The sequence below is a fragment of the Heteronotia binoei genome, chromosome 6 (assembly GCF_032191835.1).
Source record: "Heteronotia binoei isolate CCM8104 ecotype False Entrance Well chromosome 6, APGP_CSIRO_Hbin_v1, whole genome shotgun sequence".
NCBI lineage: Eukaryota > Metazoa > Chordata > Lepidosauria > Squamata > Gekkonidae > Heteronotia > Heteronotia binoei.
In genome coordinates, this window is record NC_083228.1 from 34882570 (window position 1) to 34903321 (window position 20752).

At 44.9% G+C, this 20752-nt stretch overlaps 1 protein-coding gene across 3 annotated transcripts in view; it reads right to left on the reverse strand.

The window, feature by feature from the left end:
* PRKG1 (protein kinase cGMP-dependent 1) overlaps window positions 1-20752 on the reverse strand; it is a 1148292-nt gene that overhangs the window by 232611 nt on the left and 894929 nt on the right. For all 3 annotated transcript variants that reach the window (XM_060241248.1, XM_060241246.1, XM_060241247.1), the window contains 2 exons: window positions 10959-11036; window positions 8104-8198 (listed from right to left, as the gene is read on the reverse strand). In XM_060241248.1, the coding sequence (XP_060097231.1) occupies window positions 8104-8198; window positions 10959-11036 (173 nt within the window). The remainder of the gene's footprint in view (window positions 1-8103; window positions 8199-10958; window positions 11037-20752) is intronic.

Genomic DNA, 20752 nt, shown 5'->3' on the forward strand with positions numbered 1-20752 from the left:
CAGAAGCCTTGCAGAGACAAGAGTGTGAGAGTGGCATAAGGCTAGTGGGAAATCGGTCTTTGTCTAATTTCTGACTGACTCCCTTTTTACAGTGACATAGGGTGCGGTCACACTCATCATTAAATCCATCTGCAACTCACCTTTATTATAATCCGCACAACCAATTTTCCGATCAGACAACAGCCAGGCTCCCGTTCTATCCCATGTGGGTCCCGTTGCTGGTCGATCAGAGTGCTCTACCAGACCTCGTTTCATGAGACGTCAATCTGCATTAGCCCAGGTGCAGTGATGCCCGCTATCTGCAGCGCGTCGCTTTTAAATGGGTCGGATCACTAACAGTTTTGCTAGTCTATTGGCACTACTTTTCCAGCACGAGAACTACGTGTGCAGAAAAAAACCCCAGGAATTCAAATCAGTTCACATCTAGTTCACATCTACTTTCAAAAGTGAGTTTTGTTTTCCGATATAGGGGTGGGTAAATGATTTATCGAGCCAACATTCGCTCACTCATTCACTGGCGCAGTGATATCACTTGCAGGGGGCTTTGGGAGGGAAGCGGTGGTGCGCTTCCGATGAGTCGCCAACATGGAGTGTTCAAACAGAGAAATTCCGCTCAGGAACTGTCAGAAGAATTTTGTTCCGGATTTAAAGCGGTATCAAATTAGTCCGCGCCCCAGTCGTCTCAACACGGGATTCAAACGAGCTAACCACTATTTGCAGATGCTGATGTTTGGACAACTACTTAAAATCTGACATGCTTCTGGACTCCACTCATGCCCGTAGCGGGATTTTATGAACGTCTGACCTCACCCATACACTTTCTCTCCCCGGCCCCTTTCCCCTCTTCAACTGTACTGCTGCTCTAGTAAATGAAATGTAATTATTTTTGAGGTAGCTCACTGCCAAAATAAAAAACAAAGTTTTATGTTAAAATGGAATGGTAATGTACATTCTTTTAGGCTGGCTTATATCCTTTCTGGGCTGACACTGTTTCTGTGGGTGTTGAAGTCTTTACTACATAAATTCTCCTCAGAAATTCAGGCACCACAGCTTTTGAACAGCAAATACCATAGATCTTTAGTCACACAAAACCAGGCGGGATTGGGATATTTACACAGGACAGACTTTTATTATAGTTCAAGATGCTTCACTTTAATTTACTCTAGGCAGATGCTATACTGGTATAGCTTATGCAGTTACTTTGTTTGTGGCTCTGAGAACACACAATGTTATTCCACTTCTCTTGTTCCTAAGACTCTCTTAGACTGGACTTCCAGGCAATCTCTACACACCATGAGAATTACCCCAGTTTTGCCTGGCCTATGAGGTTGTCCTTGCCTCTACCTAGGCCCTTTGGTAATTGCCTTTCCAGATCGTAATACTGATTCCCCCAGCCTTGTCCTAGTCTCGCACTCCTGTTCTCTGCGTGCTTCTGTCCAATTTTGCACAAACTGCTGCAGAGCTGCAACTCTCCCCACCTCTTTCCTGCAGCAAGCAGAAAATGATTTTCAGAGGACCTTGCTTGCCACAGGAAAGAGGTAGGACGGAAGTGCTGCAGAGAAGCGGAGTGTGAGACCGGGACAAGAGGTTAGTGGGGAATCGGCCCTAGTCTTTTCTCAACTGGGTAAAAGCTGTCTCTGAGATTTGTTTGTGACTCTTTTAACACCAAGGAGCTTTCCTTTTTGAGGCATGACCCAAGAGTCAAAAGATGGCATCTTCCTCGGTATTGCAAATAATTTCGGGAGGCTCTTCCCAGTGCACAATGCTCATCAAAATCCCAAAAAAGATTTGCAGCCAGTGTTCCTTCTAAGCTGAGATAATGTGACCTAGCTCACAGATTTTTAGCCTCCAGCTCACACATTTTTGTCTCTGCTCAGGAAGGATGACCCCAGAGCACAATAATTTATGCAATAGCTCACAACTTTAATGCCAGTTGTTCACAAAGTGGAATTTTTGCTCACAAGACTCTGCAGCTTAGAGGGAACATTGCTTGCAGCCCAAGTAATTGCTTGAGCAGATGGGTCAGCTTTGCTTCTGTTGATAGTAATACACGTCTCTAAACAAGTGGACACAAAACCGTTGCTGCAGCATTTGCATTATTATTCAGTGAGCTCCAAATGAAGGATCTTTTAGGAAAAACTTCAAAATCTAGAGCCAAGACAAACGATGCGTCTCAGACAGGTAAAGAGATTAGCAAACCCAAAATGAGGCACTTTTTTTTCAGCTTCTTTTATAGCTCCCATTAAACAGCTCAGTGCAATTTGAGTTCTACTTATTTCTTGGCTTTTCTTCCTGAATTAGAATGTCATTATTTAATTGCAGAACAGCATACTCCTAGGTGGAATCTCATTTGCCAGCACGACTCTTTTGGATTGTGACAAATGTGCAAGCCATGACAGTACAGCTTGTGACAGCATGAGCCAGTTGGTGCACTATAGGAAAAGCATTTAATGCATAAGAAACTGAAGATACTCTGCCTCCACAACAGTCACTTAGAGTGAGGTCAAAGTAACTGGTTTCATCTGACCTAAATGAGTTCATGACATGAATCATTATCTGTCAGTAAAAAATGGAACTAAAACTGTATTTTGTGAATGAGCCAGAAAACTATCATGGGGGGGGGGAGGGGTGTATTTTCACAAAGGTATGAATTCTGCGTAGAAACTTTTTGTGCTTCTCTCTTCCTAAAACAGTCACTGTGAAAAACTCCCTGGCTGAGGCCATGGCTCATTCTTGATAAATTTTTCGCCCTACGCTTGCAATCCAATCACTTGCATGGGAGATGATATAGTAGATATAGTAAAGTCAAGTCTCATTAGGGGGGGAACATCGAACAACTAAGCCGTGCTTCATCTCTTCCCTCTAGGCAGACAGCTGCATGTTTCATGTTGTGAACACCCAAGAGATCATAGGTCAAATCTTTACAAACTCGCGTTTTGTATAAAATAGATAGAAATCAGGCACATCATAAACACAATTACTGTATTGTATTATCGGCAGTTGCTCAACTAATTTAATGTTTGTTCAAATTATTTTTAATTTGAACAAACACACACATGGAGCATGATCCCGCCATGCATTATTCTAAATTTAATTTCAATTGGAATGTTAAGCAAACTGTATCATACCCATCATTTGCAAATCATCAAAAGGAAATAATCAGGGCAGTATTCAATCCACAGACGCCACCCCTGGAGTGTTATATTATTTTTTTATATAATTTCCCCCCTGTTCAGGTAACCGGCAATAGATGCATGCAAATACTGTGACTGTACCACAAATTTCCATAAGCAATTCATATTCATGGGGCTCTGTCACAAAGGTCACCCAGCCCAGTCCAGACCAAGAAACCTTTGGGTTCAAGGAGGCAGGTTAACAAAAAGCTGAGTACACCTGTGTGCCCTGAACTTCAGTAGCTACCACCAGCCCTCTGTTCTCCCTCCAGTCAGAAGCCAAAGGACCAACTCCAGACTTTACCAGGAATGGCTAAGAATTCCTTTCTGCAAGGTAGATTTACAGCAGGAATTCAGAAGAGTTAAAGTTCAGTGGTAGCTGGTTTGCCAATGTAAGGCACTAGAACAGGACTCTCAAGCTCCTGGCCTGCAGGATACACCCAGGCTGCTCAGGGCTTTGATCAGACCTGGGGCAATTTGCTCCTCCTTCCTGGCTTCACCCGTTGAAGCTCGGAGGCTGCTGCTGATGTTTCCAGCTCCTTCTGCCTTGTCTTTGCTGGCTTCTGCTGGAGGCTCTTCTGGGCTTGCAAAGCTGCAAATAAAATGTGGAATGGGTTTCCCATTAAGGTCTCCACACCCAGATAGACTGGGCTATCTGGGCCCAGAGACCTTAATGGAAAATCCATTCCATGTTTTCCTTACAACTTTGAGCTGCAATGTATTTAAATAGAATGGTTTCATTTGTGCAGAATTTATGGCCAGTTCAAGCTCCTTGCAAATAAAGGGTTGATGCCTTCAGCCCCCTTATCTCTGCTGAATGGACCTGAGATCTGGTGCCTAGTGAGTACTCTTACCTGGGAACCCACAGCTAAAGGGGGATATTAAATTGGAGAGCCATTGCTGATCTGAGTATATGGGGGTGGGGTGGGAGAAGCTTGCAATGCCCAGCCATTTCATGTTTTCCTAGACTCAAAGCATTTTATATATTTTTTAGTTTCTGATGTGATTCTTCTGCTTTTTCTTGATGTTTTATTTTAAAAATTGCTTTGCCAAATCCCACTTTTTCCCCAGCTTTCCATTTTAAACAAAATATTACAAGAGTTTTAGACTTTTTGTATTTTAAGTTTTAACAAACTCCTCTTTAATTGTGTTTATCTGTATCATTTATAAAGTTTATATCTCCGCTACCTGGTATTACATTTTAAGACACACATGGCTCAGCCCCACAAAGTCCCATTTGTGTCAAATCCGGCCCTTGTAACAAATGAGTTCAACACCCCTGAACTAGTAAATATTGCAGGCTGTGAAGACAAACAACCAGAGTTATGAATTTTAAAATACATTTTATTAAGGTGCAAAAAGTACTTTAATACTTTAAGAACAGTTCAGTAAGGAAAAAATAAATAAGCTAAATTTTATGTGCTAGCTAAAATACTTCAAAAGATAAATGGTTCACAAATACAATATGTTACCCTTCCAGTTATGGGTTCCAAGCAGGGCCAGCTCTAGGGTGCATGGCACCCCCGGCAGACTTGCCACCTGCTGCCCCCCTCTGCGGTGCGGTGCCCTGCCATCCCCCCTTTGCAGCACCTCCTCCTCCCTCCCTCCCCATTTCAATGCCTGGGAAGGGATGGTGGAGCACCATGCTCCCCAGGCTATTTAAAGCCCCTCCCCGCTGATCAGCTGATCGGATGGTAAAACACCGCTGGGAATTACGGCTCCTATGCCGGCCCTTCAGTGCATCATAATCAGTGCAGGTTGAGGGGGCAGCAACAGCAGGAAGGATGAGCAAGCCGCTGAAAAAGTGGCTGCCTCCTCCCTCCCTTTCCTTCCTGGATTGCATTTTACCCATGATCAGTTGATCAGTGGGGGAGGGCTTTAAATAGCCCAGGTAGCGCAGCGCTCCACTGCCCCTTCCAGGGCATTGAAATGGGGAGGGAAGAGGAGGCTGGGGAGTGGCAGCCTCAATGCAAATGAGGGATTTGCCTAGGGGTAGGGCCAAATTTGGCGCCCCACTGCCAGTGCCCTAGGCAAATGCCTAGTTTGCCTAGTGGGCAAGCCAGCCCTGGTTCCAAGACAACTCTTCTCCACAGTTCAGCAAGCCAATACTGGGTTAGCTTCAGTAAGCTAAGTCCCAAGATGGCTAAAATGAGCCAAGACATGCCAACGGGCCATGACAGCATGTAGGCACCTTCCAGTCTAATGAATTCTTTATTGCTAAGAATCCACAGTGTTGCTAGGCCTTTGCACCAATCAGGGCTCTCAGCAAGTTTCTATGATCAAACATGTTTGACCATATGATTGACCATATGACCTAATAGTTTCTGGCCAGAGGGCAGAAGAGTCTGTCAGCAGCCTAACAACTTCAGACTCTCCCAGGTGCCTAATTGGTTCGAATGTACAGGGCAAATAAGAAGCAAAGAGAAGACAAGGCACAGTTGGTGTTATCTTCTGCACAAGGTCACTGTGATCTCTTCCCAACAATGCAAGATGAATCTCTAGAGAAAACCTAAATAAGCAGGAAGCAAAAACAGCCTGGCTAAACTTTTCAAAACAGAATCCATAGTCTTCTTTAGTGAGTAAAGAGTCCTTCTACAGCACTATGCATCCTCCAGGTATCAATACTGACTTAATGATTCATATTTAGAAAGTGTTTATAAGGGAGGGATGTTAACTACTTCTCTTCCCCTATGGCTTTTTACTTTAAAAAACCCCAGATGAATCAATGTAAGACTGTAGCCATTAGATATAACTAAAGTCTCAACATTATTAGAAACTTCAGATCCTCTAGTTTTACCACTGTTGTATTTTACATAGGGACTTTAATTTAATTTTTAGTTTTATATCCTGCCCTATCCTGCAAGTGGGCTTTGAAGACTAGTTGGAAGCTTCAACACCTAATACCACTATACCTCTTTTGATGGGAACCAAAGATGACGTATTGCAGCAACTGTAATGTTTAGATTCTGCGCATAACTACTGATTTTAATATGTAAATGACATGGATCATGCATTTTGCAAAGAGTACCATTCTAAACATGTGCCTCTTATCTGCTAAAATCAACTTGGCATTCCTGCTTAAGATTCCTTTAGTTTACAAGAGAGAAAAAAAAGAAGTCAAATTTCTGAAATGTTGAGTCAGAAACTCCTCAGAGATGGCTCCAATAGCACAGAATAGGTCTTTGGGCCAAGACTGCATAATAGCACAAGCATATAAAAAGTACTCTTGCTCTGCTAAACTTCTATGAACACACCACAATTAAGAGACAACCCTTTAAAGAAGCCCGCATTTGTTGTGTTGAACTTATCGTTTTCATGGCCCAATTGTTTTTACGTGTTAGTGGCTTCTAAAATTTACAGGAAGTCATACCCTATATGAATGAATAAAAGCACTCTAAAATGTTGAAGGGACTGCCAAACTTAATTGGTTTTCAGTCCAGAAACAGGAGAATCATTCTGTGCTATGAATATAATGTGTCCATAGACACACAAAGTTTGAATATTAATTTTAGACAATTTAACAATAGTCACAGTCTAGGATGAAGGTTTCATTCAATAAAGAGAATCGGCGAATAATGTACGGCTGAAATGTCACAGGCTTTGAAGCTTTGTCCTTAAATGCTAAAGCTCAGGTAGAGGGGGAAATATCAAATTTGTGAAATAATAGTCCAGCTGTTGGACTACTATTCAGCAGCATATTTTATTGACATGTAGATATACCTCAGTCATTTAATTCATGTTGCTGATATCAAATCTTGCTCATACCTAACAAGTGTGCTAGTAATCTGGGCATTTTAGATGCTCAGCTATGAATTTTTATTCAAAAAGTGTTTGCATGATTAAGCTTCTTCTTGTAAAATAAAAATAACAGATAATCCTAATATTTCACCTTAACTTTTTTTTGCACACATGAAAATAGCTCACATTGATCAATAAAAAACCATAAAGTACACATTACTAAATCCTTTTCAGAGGCTATCAGCCCAGTCAAAACAACTACACAGCTTTGAAAGCTCCAAAAGACAAAGCAACAGAGATCAGCAGAACTCACAGGATACTCTCAAGAAGCCAACAGTGTCAAAAAATCATCTGGCAAGTTCACTGTAGCAGAACCACCTTGTGCACTCTACAGAACTTAACCACAGATGGTGCTTTACACTTAAGGTGCCAAACTCTAGGTGGAGCCTAGAGATCTCCCAGAATTATATCTCAGTTCCAGACTACAGATATCAGATAGTCTTCTGATATATCTCAGTCTCCAGACTACAGATATCCATAGTCTTCTTTAGTGAGTAAAGAGTCCTTCTACAGCACTATGCATCCTCCAGGTATCAATAGAATTATAGAATAGAATTATATTATAGAATAATATCAATAGAATTATATCTCAGTTCCAGACTACAGATATCAGTTCCCATGGAGAAAATGGCAACTTTGGAGGGTAGACTCCATGGCACTGTGGCCTAATACGGTCCTTCTCCTTTGCATGCTCCAACCCAAAATCTGATGGTCTGATTAGATGAGATATTCACATTTAATGTGTGACTCAACACTCACATAAATGCTGGGGGGGGTGTGGAATTTGCTCCTGAGCATGACCGAAGGAGAGGCTTCATTATTCCCTCTGTTCCACCCTGCACACTTTCACTAGCAGAAAAGGGTTATTTATCTTATTGCTGGTTTCACATGGCAAGAGTTAGGTATATTCCTAAACAGAACCCCATGTCATTGCCACTGAAGTCAATTCAGACACAGAATGAAAACAGTCTTCTTCTTACATACAAACAGTCAGAGAGGAATCTTAGCACAGCTTCTATTGAAGTGTTGCTATCAATGCTGATTTTTTACCTGCTCAAGACAAGTAAACTGTTCTTTAAATATTACTCAAAACAAATCTCAATTGTGCACTTTGATAATATTTAATACTTACCCCTGGAGGGCTTTTTCTCCAAACCAATCTCCTTTTCCTAATGTACGGAGAAAGATTGGATCTTCCCCAGGAGAATCTTCCCGAGTAACATTTACCTGATCAGAGATTTTGAAAAGAATCATAAAAAGGATATCAGTTTTGAAATGCTCTAGCATAGAACTAAAGTTAGCCAGAGTTACCAGATGGAAAATTTCCTGTTCAGATCTCAGCTCAAGAATGAGTTCTTTCAGCGGCCTTTGATAAATCCTTCATTTACAGCCCCAGTTTTTAACATGGGTACAATAACCAGGAGCTGACACAAAAGGTTTGCACAACTATTGCAGTGTTGCATCTAAGAGTTGCACTTAGGGCAAACACTGAACAAATCCTTTAGGGTTGTAATCATCATGATCCTGCTGGCAGTGGGATACCTCCTTTGCCCCCATTCTCAGTGCTTGCTGCTGCTCAACTGGGCAGCTGGAAGAAATTCCTGGGCAAAATGGTGGTGGCCGGGGATGATGACCTTGTTTCCAGCTTGACTGGAAGTGATGACATCATGCCAGGTGATTCTCTGGTATTCACCTAAAGGTCTGGTCAAACCACAGAGTTTTGGGTGAATGCTAGAGCATCTCCACCCCAGTGCAATGATGTCTCTTCTAGGTTGCTCGCAAAATGATATAATTTATCTGTGGATGCCACAAGAAACTGTAAGTCCCCATCTCCTGCGAGTTGCTACACTGTGCTTGGACACAGATACGTATATATGACCTAGTAAGGAAGAACTGTAGATGAATTAGGCAATTGTATAATTGTATCCAATGTGGCTATAAATGGGCTGACTATCTGTAAGCACCTGTAATGCTCATTCAGACCCATTTATTTTTTTTTATGCAGATGGTAGCCTATTACATCCACCTTTTTAATGTGTCTAGTTGTACTCTGATCTAGATTGGAACAATTGTTTAGGTCTTGCTTTCTCATAAGTCCTTGATTCCATCCACTGGAACTGGAAAAAATGAAAGCATCAGTGTTGTACTAAACCATACTGTTTCACACTCAGCTATGGATCTCTACAGCATACAAGCTGAACTGCATTGCATTGGATTTTTCTTCTGCAAGTCAAATAAGAAAAATAAATAAATGTTATGGCATATGCTGGGATTGCTGACAAACTGCCATCCCCTTGTCTCCACTGTAATATCTCAAGATACTCAATGTATGATATCTTTGCATACTGTGGGTTTCCTAGCTCTCACATGTGACAGCTAATGAGAAAGAGTGAGGTATGGTAACTCAGCATAATGATGGCATATCAGTACCTTGAGAAAGGAAAAAGAGACAAAGTGCAAGTGGCAATTTATGCCTAACATGACATATAGTCTTGATTAAGACTTAACACAAAACCATGACTTATTTAACCCTGGTTATTTTGTGCAACCAGGAATCTGCTCACAGCCAGTCTCTCAAATCCTGGTTTGTCTCAACAAATACTGATTTCATTGTCCACTGTCACCTGGGAGGTCATCACCAGAATGACAGAGGACTGACACAATGCAAAACATAGTTAAGTGCTTTAGATCCTGGTGTGATGGACCCTAATTAACCCTCTTTGGTGGAACAGTCCGGATTCAAACGATCACACTAGCTAAAGTGATGCATGATGTTTTGTGTGATCTCAGAGCTGAGACATAATTCTATCTTTATTCTAATCTTCGTGATTAGTGACATGAATTCCAAGTTTGCAGTTAATTTTACAACAGCAGAAGTTATCTGTTCATGTAGACTTAACTTTTGAGACCATAGTATGCATCCTTATTTAACATTTTTTTACTGTTACTATTCAGTGCTAGAGTCATGATGTTCAGTAAGCATTACTGAACAGTCTTCACTAGTTCCACTTTGCTGTCACATTAAACAAATATTTAAAACTAAGTTCCCATCCAAAAAGTGATAGCCAGAAGGACTGCACGTACTCAGAGTAAGGAGACATAGGAGAAATGAAATATTTAAAATATAATAAATATCATTAAACTAGAGTAAAATAAAATCATTAAGATAAGAAGACCTGTGGAACAAGGAGACCTCAAGTGACTGCAGAAAACTGGTGGGGGATTCTAAGATACCTCATGTTGACTGGAAACAACTTAGCCAAGCCAGAACTGGAGCAATGTATTCTCTGCAACCTACCCATGGTAACCTGCAGAATTTTGTACCAGCTGCAGCCTTCAGTGCAGCCATGAAATGACTGTTCCTTAGCAAAATGAAGTCCAGGGGCTCCATAAACACTAACAACATTTATTTCAATATGAGCTTTCATGAAAAAGTAAGCTGTGTTACTCATGAAAGCTCTTACTTGAATAAACGTTGTTAGTCTTTAAGGTGCCACTGGATTTTAGTTTCATTTTGTGACAGTGGATTAATATGGCCACACATTTGCCATTTTCCTTTAGCAAACTCATTAATTCGCCCACCAAGTATCAAAGGTGTGATGCGGTCTATATAGGGTGCTGTGCCAACAGCCCATGTCCTCTTTGACATATTTTGTTGGATTAAAGCCACTGTGTTTATATTTCTGTACAGATCTGGGATCATTCAAAGGGGTCATGTCTAGAAAATGTATCATGTAATTTAGGTGTAACAGCTATGCATCCAAGTTGTCCCTTCCAGAAAAGTCCTACGGTGTGCAAGTAGCTCGTTTTCCAGTTGGAGAGGCCAGTCTCCATTGCCAAAATTAAGTCACAATAGCTAATTAAACAAGAAATATGGTAACTTTTTTGACACTCATGAGAAGAAAGGGATGGCTGGTACTGTGTTCCTATAATACGCAACCCACTGCACATGACATTTGCTTGGAAGAGGGTGTCACAATAACTTACCTTGCCTTTGCTGATTATGAAGAAAGTGTCCCCTCGAGCACCTTGTCTGATAATGTACTCTCCATTTTCATAGTGTGTCTGCAGAAAGATAATTCACAAGAACAAGAAGAATCAGACTGAACTCAGCTTGCAGTTTCCTGGTTTCAAGACAATTTGTAGGAGGGCAACATGCTTAAATATGACTTACTCAAGCTTGGCAACACATTGGTATCAAGAAATAAAACAGCAATAATTACCATCTTCTTAATTGTCCCTTTTCATCAGACTATATTATGTAACATTCTTATTGCACAAAGCTACATTTCCTTAGATCTTCTTCGTGGTCTCTGTGCAGTCCCACACATGGGTCTTGCCGCAGGCAACGGATCCATACCTCGGAGCTCCAATAGCTCGTTTATAACGTCTTTTGGCGCGCTTTCCTCCCGCCCTGGGGAGCAGGCAGCGACTGCGCATGCCTGGAGCGGGGGGAGAGCGCCCATTCCACTCAGTTTCTTCCCTTCCGCCGCCCGGACAACACCTACCTCGTTGCGTTCCTCCTCTGGCTCGTCTCTTGGTATCGTACTATCTCTCTTTTTCTTACTACTTGCTCTTTCCTTCGTCCTAATACTCTATATATATATATATATATATAAAAAAAAGTAGAACCCGCTTCTGCGCTTTCGCTTTCTTTCTACTTCCCCTCCCCCCCCAACCCCGTCTCTCCCTTCCCTCTCTTCCCCTGTCCGGAACGGATGGAAGGGAAAATCACCTTTAAAAGGTGTAGGCAGTGTGCTTCTAAAATTCCGTCCTCTGACGGTCACTCGCTCTGCCTATTTTGCTTGGGGGAATCCCACAGAGTTGATAACTGCCACCACTGCGCTTGCTTCGGTAAGCAGGCGCGCAAAAACAGAGCAGCTCGTCTTCGTAGTTTCCTCATCGAGTCTTCTCTCCGCGCGATGTCTACCTCAGATCCGCCGCCTCCCCCATTAAGAGCGGGAGATTCGGCAGCTTCGGCCCTTCCTATCGTACCTAGGAAGCATAAGTCCGACAGAAAGGCTTCTAAGCACTCTGAGGGGCATAAGACGCCTAAACAGGCCCGTCACGGCGAATCGAGCCTGTAGCGCCGCACCACTCGAGTCCGGAAACTTGCAGCCCGACCACTTCGGCGCCTAAGAAGCACCACGACCCGTCGGCTTCTAACTCTGCCATCGCGCCCGTGCGTGAGCGCCGCGACCCGTCGGCTTCCAGCACTTCCGCCCTTGCTACGGCTGCGCAATCGGCTTCGACGGCTGCGCAATCGGTTTCTGCGCAGTCGGCTCCTTCCGCGATTTCTCACTCGAATCCGATCTTACCAATCGAACTCTCGGCTCCTTCCGATGTCATCTCGGAAATGCCCCGCCTCACTCAGCCTTCTATTGAAGTGATCCCGATTGGCTCTAGATCGCCCTCGGTACACAGTCTCCCTCCTATCGATATTCTCGACTCCGAGCCTCCACCTCTCAGACCAGAATCCTTCCTCGACATTACAACACCAGTGCTTAAGGACATTACAACACCAGTGCTTAAGGACATTACAACTCCATTGCTTAAGGACATTACAACTCCATTGCTTAAGGAGTCTTCTACCCAGGTCTCGTCTCATCGACTCCGATCTCGATCCCCGCGGCTCCGCTCTCGCTCGCGGTCTCCGCTCCGTCCAAGATCTCCGATCCGAGATCGTCTCAACTCTCCGCATCGAGATGACCACCGTGACCGTCGCCGCGATCGCTCCCGGTCCCGGTATGGTGACTACCATCGCGGCTATCGACGGGACCGTTCCCCATCCCGGTCTCCGTCCCCTCCACCTCACTCACGTTACCATCGGTACTTGCGTTCACCATCGCGCCACAGCTACAAGCATCTCTCCGACTTCGACCCTGAGTCTCTCTCCAGAGATGTCTATATACCTCGACTCAGGGAATATTATTCTCCCGGACCCCGTGACTACTATCGTTCACGTGACCAGCGATCTCCTTACTACCGCCATCTGTCTCCCGGTTGCTATGATGATTATCAGCATCACTACTACTCTCCCCGAGAAGAAGCAACCCCTCGCACCCGAGATGATGCAGCAGCCCCTTGGACCCGAGACGATTTCGGCTCCCATACACCGGGATCCCACAACGTTGTGCAGCCTCCTGTTCTTTCTCGGAACCGAGATTCTCCCAGGGCAGCATCCGCATCGGTTTCCAAACCGCCTACTTCACCGCTAAACGTCGAGCCCAAGTCACCTCAACGTCCTGTCTCGACTTCAGATAGAGACACCTCTGACCACTCTGACTCCGAGGAGGCTCCAGCCTCGCCTTCATCAGACCAACCTCCTAGGCTTTCACCATCCGATAGCTCTAAGGCTTACCTTAATTTGATCACAACTATGGCTTCCGCACTTAACATCCCCATGTCCTCTGATTCACCTAAGGTCTCGGATGTGGTACACGACCTGGTTCGCACAGACTTCCCGGATAGCTCTACGCTTCCTATGCTTCCTGTACACCTTGATGGTCTCCGGGAAGCCTGGGAGAAGCCAGCCTCGATCCCTACTCTTTCTCGACGCCTGGATTCTCTTTATAGGGTACACGCAGCTGACTGCAAATTCCTTGCCTCCCACCCGGCACCCAACTCTATTGTTGTCCATTCCGCCACCAAGAACAAACAATCTCGCCACCCCGTTCCTCCGGACCGCGAGGGCCGAAAATTGGACACTCTGGCTAAGAAAATCTATAGCTTCTCTTCAACCAACTCTAAGTTGAACAATTACTTAGCCTATTTTGCGGCTTACTCCTTCAACTTGGCAAACCAGATTACCCCACACATCACATCCATGCCTGACTCATCTCAAAAAGCTGTCTCGGCTCTCGTCTCTGAGCTCTCCCGTGTCTCAAAACAACAAATCAACTCTATCCGCCATGCGGTTTCCTGTTCCTCCCGAGTCTTCGCAACCTCGGTGGCTTTACGTCGCCACGCCTGGCTGCGCTCAACGAACTTACAGCCAGACATCAAGCAGCGTATAGAAGACCTTCCTTTCGATGGTCTGGGACTATGCCATGCGTCCACGGACGAGGTCCTTGCATCGGTCGATGACGGCCGCAAAAGAGCGAAACGTCTTGGGGTCACACAACCAACCTCACTGCCCTCTAATAGGCAAAGACCGTGGAAGCCATCCTTTCAGCGTCTCAAGATTTCTGGAAAAGGAAACCTCTCCCAAAGCAGCCTTTTCATCAGAGGCCACAGGCTCAACCTTCTAAGAAGCAATCCCAGACAGGCAAGCAGTCTCTTTGACTCTCCCAACAGGCATACCAGACTATCTCCTTTTTACCCAAGTTGGAGTTCCATCACCACCGACTCTTGGGTCCTTACCATCGTGCGTCTAGGTTATGCAATAGAGTTCGTTTCGCCACCACACCACCACCACTTCATAGCTACCCCTCCATCTGCACTCCTCCATCAGGAAATTCTGGACTTGCTCCAGAAGAATGCCATAGAACCCGTTCCTCCCCAACATCGAGGGACGGGATTCTACTCAAGATACTTCCTGGTCCCCAAAAGGGATGGAGGAAAGCGCCCTATCCTAGATCTTCGGAAGCTGAACAAGTTCATCGAATACAGGAAGTTCAGAATGATCTCCCTACAGGCCATCCTGCCTCTTATTCCCAGGAATTCCTGGATGGCTTCCCTAGATCTTCAGGACGCTTACTTCCATGTGACAATCCGACCTCATCATCGGAAGTATCTGCGATTCGCCATGGGACAAGACCACTTCCAGTACGTATCCCTGCCCTTTGGCCTCTCCACCGCGCCAAGGGTATTCACCAAGTGTATGGCGGTGGTGGCAGCGGCCCTCAGGCTTCGAGACATCACAGTCTTCCCATATATCGACGACTGGCTTCTCATAGCACCGACTCAGCGTCGTTTGCAGAACAATATCAACACAACGCTCTCTCTTCTCAACTCCCTGGGGCTTCGTGTGAACACATCCAAATCCCATCTCGAGCCTACTCAGGACATCAAGTTTATAGGGGCTCTCCTCCGCACTTCTCTCCACCGTGCTTTCCTCCCCGAGGATCGAGCAATTACTATCATCACCTTAGCCAGGTCAATTCAACGACAACCTTTCCAGTCTGCATTCACAATACAACGCTTGCTGGGCCTCATGGCCGCCACGACTTCCGTCATCCACTTTGCCAAGCTACGGATGCGACAACTACAGCTTTGGTTTGTAAGAGCCTACCATCCTCAGTTGCAACCGCAGAGTGTCTTACTCACGGTTCCCCAGAGAGCACTTTCATCCCTCACGTGGTGGACGGTACCCAGCAATCTCCTCGCGGGCATGCCGTTTCTACCGGCGCCTCCAGTGGCTGTTGTGACAACGGACGCCTCAAAGTGGGGATGGGGAGCCCACTTAGAGGACAAGACCGTCAGAGGCCTTTGGACTCCCTCCGAGAGGGCCATGCACATAAACTGCTTAGAACTGATTGCCGTGCACAGGGCCCTTTTATCCTTTCTCCCGCTGATCAACAGAAGGCATGTTCAGATTTCAACGGACAACATGGCAACCGTCTACTATATCAACAAGCAGGGAGGAACCAGGTCTCTCCGGCTTTGCCGTATAGCCGTTTTGCTCTGGGAATGGTGTCTGGAGCACAACATTTACTTGACCGCCGTTCACCTCCCAGGTGTCGACAATGTTCTGGCTGACTCTCTGAGCAGGTTTCGTTTGGACGACCATGAGTGGTCCCTCAATCCGACCTACCTTCGACGCATTTTCAGATGTTTCGGAACACCCATGGTGGATGCCTTTGCTTCCAGGGACAATGCCAAATGCCCACGCTATTTTTCGAGAAGGGGGAACGACGCCTTCCTACACAGCTGGACGGGCCCTCTTCACTACATCTTCCCACCAACCCCTCTACTGACTCGGGTACTGATGAAGATCGCACGAGACTGCACGGACTGCATCCTGGTAGCCCCTTGGTGGCCACGGCAACCGTGGTTCACGAGACTTCTCCAGTTATCTCATCACACTTACCGTCGCCTCCCTCTTGTGAGCGACCTCCTGTCCCAAGCCAATGGTCAGATATTGCACCACAATCCTCAGGTACTGGCCTTAATGGCCTGGAGAATTCGACCTCCTACCTCTCCGCAGAGGTAGCCCACGTTATTCTCAATGCGAGGAAGCCCTCCACAAGGCTTTCGTACCAACGTAAATGGAAGCGCTTCTGTTCATTCGCGACTGCTAACCATCTACTTCCGGAGTCAGTACCTCTCAATATGATCCTAGAGTATTTGCTTTCTCTACAGAAATCAGGACTCTGTTACTCATCCCTGAAAGTTCATCTGTCTGCCATCTCTGCGTTCCACAATCCGGTAGACGGCAAAACAGTTTTTTCTCATTCCTTGTCCAAGTCCTTTCTCAAGGGCATGTTGCACCTCAATCCACCCATAAAACCCCTTGTCCCAACTTGGAGTTTATCCCTAGTTCTTTCCTCGCTTATGAAAGCACCATTTGAACCTATGGCTACCATAGACCTCAGCCTTCTTTCCTGGAAGACAGCATTGCTGATTGCCCTTACCTCTGGCAAATGGGCAAGTGACTTATGCGCCTTCCGCCACGATCCTCCCTACACCATTTTCCACAAGGAAAAGGTTGTCCTGAGACCGGACCCTGCATTCCTTCCTAAAGTTGTCTCCCAGTTCCACTTATCGACTTCAACCTCTCTACCAACCTTTTTCCCCAACCCAACCGACCACGGACAACGGGCCTTGCATTCTTTGGATGCAAGAAGGGCTTTATCTTTCTACCTTGATCGTACACGGCCCTTCCGTAAGGACCCTAATCTGTTTGTGGCATACGGAAACCCTTGCAAGGGACACAAAATCTCTACCCAGAGACTATCTAAATGGGTAGTCAGTGCCATTAGGCTGTGCTACGAACTGGCTAAACAGCCTCTGCCCGAAGGCCTTAAGGCTCACTCTACTAGAGCGGTCTCGACGTCTTCGGCTTTCCTGCACGGCGTCTCCCTAGAGGACATCTGTGCTGCTGCATCGTGGTCCTCTCCTTCCACGTTCGTCTCCCATTATGCGTTGGACGTTCGTGCGAGACGTGACGCCTCCTTCGGCCAAGCGGTCCTCAGATCCATCTTTCACTGAAATGAGGGGTGAGTGCATCCGCTTATGTTCCTATGTCGTACAATCTTTGGTATTGGCCACGTGACTAACTTCTTTCTTTTCCAGCACCCTCCTCCAGGACACTTAGCTGGCTAGTCACCCATGTGTGGGACTGCACAGAGACCACGAAGAAGATAAACAGGTTGCTTACCTGTAACTGATGATCTTCGAGTGGTCATCTGTGCAGTCACACACGCCCACCCAGCCTTCCCCGCTGCTGGCCTTTGGTACTTCTTGCTTAAACCTTTCTAGTCTCACTGCCAGTGGCGGCTGGAAGAAACTGAGTGGAATGGGCGCTCTCCCCCCGCTCCAGGCATGCGCAGTCGCTGCCTGCTCCCCAGGGCGGGAGGAAAGCGCGCCAAAAGACGTTATAAACGAGCTATTGGAGCTCCGAGGTATGGATCCGTTGCCTGCGGCAAGACCCATGTGTGTGACTGCACAGATGACCACTCGAAGATCATCAGTTACAGGTAAGCAACCTGTTTTTCTTTGTGGTAATAATTATGTTTTTCACTTTTGGGCGGCAAATGACTAATAATGCAATCCTATGCAGAGTAACTGCATGCAATTGACTGCAAATATCTCTAACATTGTTTGGAAAAGGAATAATACCAATTATCCTGAGATTAATTTTGTACCAGAGCATATAGGTATACAAATATGAGTAGAGATAGATGACGGAAGATTCTACAGCCTTAAATATTTAAACTAGGTTATTGTGAGCCACTTCAAGCTGGTGAAGTTGTGACTCTGAGCCACTGCAAGCTGTTTTAAGTGCCTCCAGTCTTCTCAGGTGGGGACTGGAGATCTGGAATTATAACTGATTTACAGACAATCAAGATGAATTCTCCTGGGGAAAATAACCACTTGCTAGAGTGGATTCTATGGCATTAGAGACCACTGAGATCCTTCCCCTCCCCAAATCCCAGCCTCCCCAAACTCCACCTCCAAACTTCTACGAATTTCACAGCTCAAACTCAGCAACCCTAATATGAATCAAAGCCCAGAGTATATTACAAATCCTCTAACACATACCCCCCCCCCCCACACACACACTCAGTGACATCTTAAGCAGGGTTCTACAGCTTCTGTGCCTACTGACATCAATATAGAAGTGTGACTTTGCTTAGGATGGCATACTCTTATCTGTCTATCCAGGGCTTCTTTTTTGTAGTAGGAACTCCTTTGCATATTAGACCACACACCCCTGATGTAGCCAATCCTCCAAGCACTTACAGGGTACAGGGCCTACTGTAAGCTCCAGGACTGGCTACATCAGGGAGTGTGTGGCCTAATATGCAAAGGAGTTCCTGTTACAAAAAAAGCCCTGTGTCTGTCTATGATGTATAACCATTTTTAGGTCTTATATATATCTAGCTACCTTTATCTATATCTACAGCTACCTATATCTATTTCCACAATGATTGCTCAAATCTTAAAAATAACATGTATTACGATATAAAGAATCTCTAAAATGCCACTAAATGAGAAGTAAATTCTGATTTTGTACTTGCACTTAGTTTAATTTAACTGCATTTATGAATGAAGTAAATGACATGGTTTTGAATTATAGTTTAAGGCAAGATATATTAATCCCTAAATATCTGCACCGTGGCGCAGAGTGGTAAAGCTGCAGTACTGCAGTCAGAGCCCTCTGCTCATGACCTGAGTTCGATTCCAGCGGAAGCTGGTTCAGGTAGCCAGCTTGAGGTTGACTCAGACTTTCATCCTTCTGAGGTTGGTAAAATGAGTACCCAGCTTGCTGGGGGGAAAGTGTAGATGACTGGGGAAAGCAATGGCAAACCACCCGTAAAAAAGTCTGCCGTGAAAACGTTGTGAAGGCAACGTCACCCCAGAATCTAAAATGACTGGTGCTTGCACAGGGGACTACCTTTATCTTTTTTTAAAAACATCAAAAGACCAAGATCATGATCACTGAGAAGAATAGAAACATCATAACAACAGGTAACAATGAAGAAATTGAATGTGTGGAAGAATTCACTTAGGGTCACAGATCTATCAAAGCAGTGAATGCAGTCCAGAAATAAAACACTGAATCACACTGGGTTAAACAGCAATGATGAGCATGAATTGAATATGGAAGAACAAGGACATCAGCTTAGCAACCAAAAACAGATTAGTGTGTGCTATTGTATTCCACATAGCAATCTATGGCTGTGAAACTTGGACCATGAAGAAGCAAGACAGGAGGAAAATTGACTCATTTGAGCTGTGGTGCTGGAAAGGCTCCTGCACATTCCTTGGACAGCAAAGGTGACAAACAACAAGTACTGGAGCACTTAAAACTAGCCATGCCACTGGAAGAAAAAATCACAAAACTGTGACTGACTTATTTCAACCACATCATGTGGAAAAACTCACTAGAAAAAACCAATTATACTTGGATTGGTTAGCAGCAAAAGGAAACCAGGCCGCCAAAGAACATGGTGGCTAGACACCATAGAAGTTGATACCTGCCTGAGCACAGAACAACTCAAAGAAACAGTAAAAGGTAAAGGTAGTCCCTTGTGCAAGCACCAGTCATTTCCAACTCTGGGATGACATCGCATCACAACATTTTCACTGCAGACTTTTTTACGGGGTAGTTTGCCCATTGCCTTCCCCAGTCATCTACACTTTTCAAAGAAACACTACAAGACTGGAAAACATGGAGAGAGCTGGCCCACAAGAGCGTTTTTGCACTCACCTTCAGCCGGCGCGACCCCCCTCTTCACCGTGCAGGATCTGCGTGGATTTCGCACTTAAAGCCTCGGAGCAGCCGAAAGAGCCGAAAACTCCCGGCGCAAAAGCCGCGCAAATGGAAACTGCTTTTTGGCGGTTTACGTTTGTGCTGCAAAAGCGCCGGGAGTTTCCGGCTCTTCCGGCTGCTCCGTGGCTTTACGTGCGAAATCCGCGCAGATCCTGTGCGGTGAAGAGGGGGGTCGCGCCGGCTGAAGGTGAGTGCGAAAACGCCCCAAGAGTCAGACATGACTCAATGGTTAACAACAACAAATATTAATTTAGAGAGACGTGTTGTAAGATTTAAAGTTTGTATCAATATATATTTTATATTATTTAAAAGTTTTAGAAACAATGTTATTTATAATATTATACTTTTAATAACTACATATATGTTGAATAATTTTGGCTCTTGAGTGGAAGGACAATCCTGAAGTAACATTGGGATCTTGATGCTCCAGAGTTGTTCTGTTCTGTGTAGACACCTGTATATCTAGACTTGCCAACCTTCAGGTGGTAGCTAAAGATCTTCAGGTGATAGAGATCAGTTCATCTGGAGAAAATGGCGTCTTTGGAAGCTGGACTCTATGGAATTATCTCCCAAAGCCTGAACTTCTCAGGATCCATCTCCAAAATTTCCAGATATTTCCCAATAAAAAATATTTATCATAGACGATATTCAGTTCTATGGGGAAAATAAGTTTCCCCCATAGAAGCAAATAGGAGCTGTTCTAAAATATATCTTTGGTGTAGTGCTGCATGATCTTGCCATGTTTTGTTGCTGATGGTATGTGGTCTTTTTTCAGAGGGATAATTCTGTGGTATACATAGGGTTGCAGCTCTGAATTTTGAGAAGGCCTTGTAAACCTGCA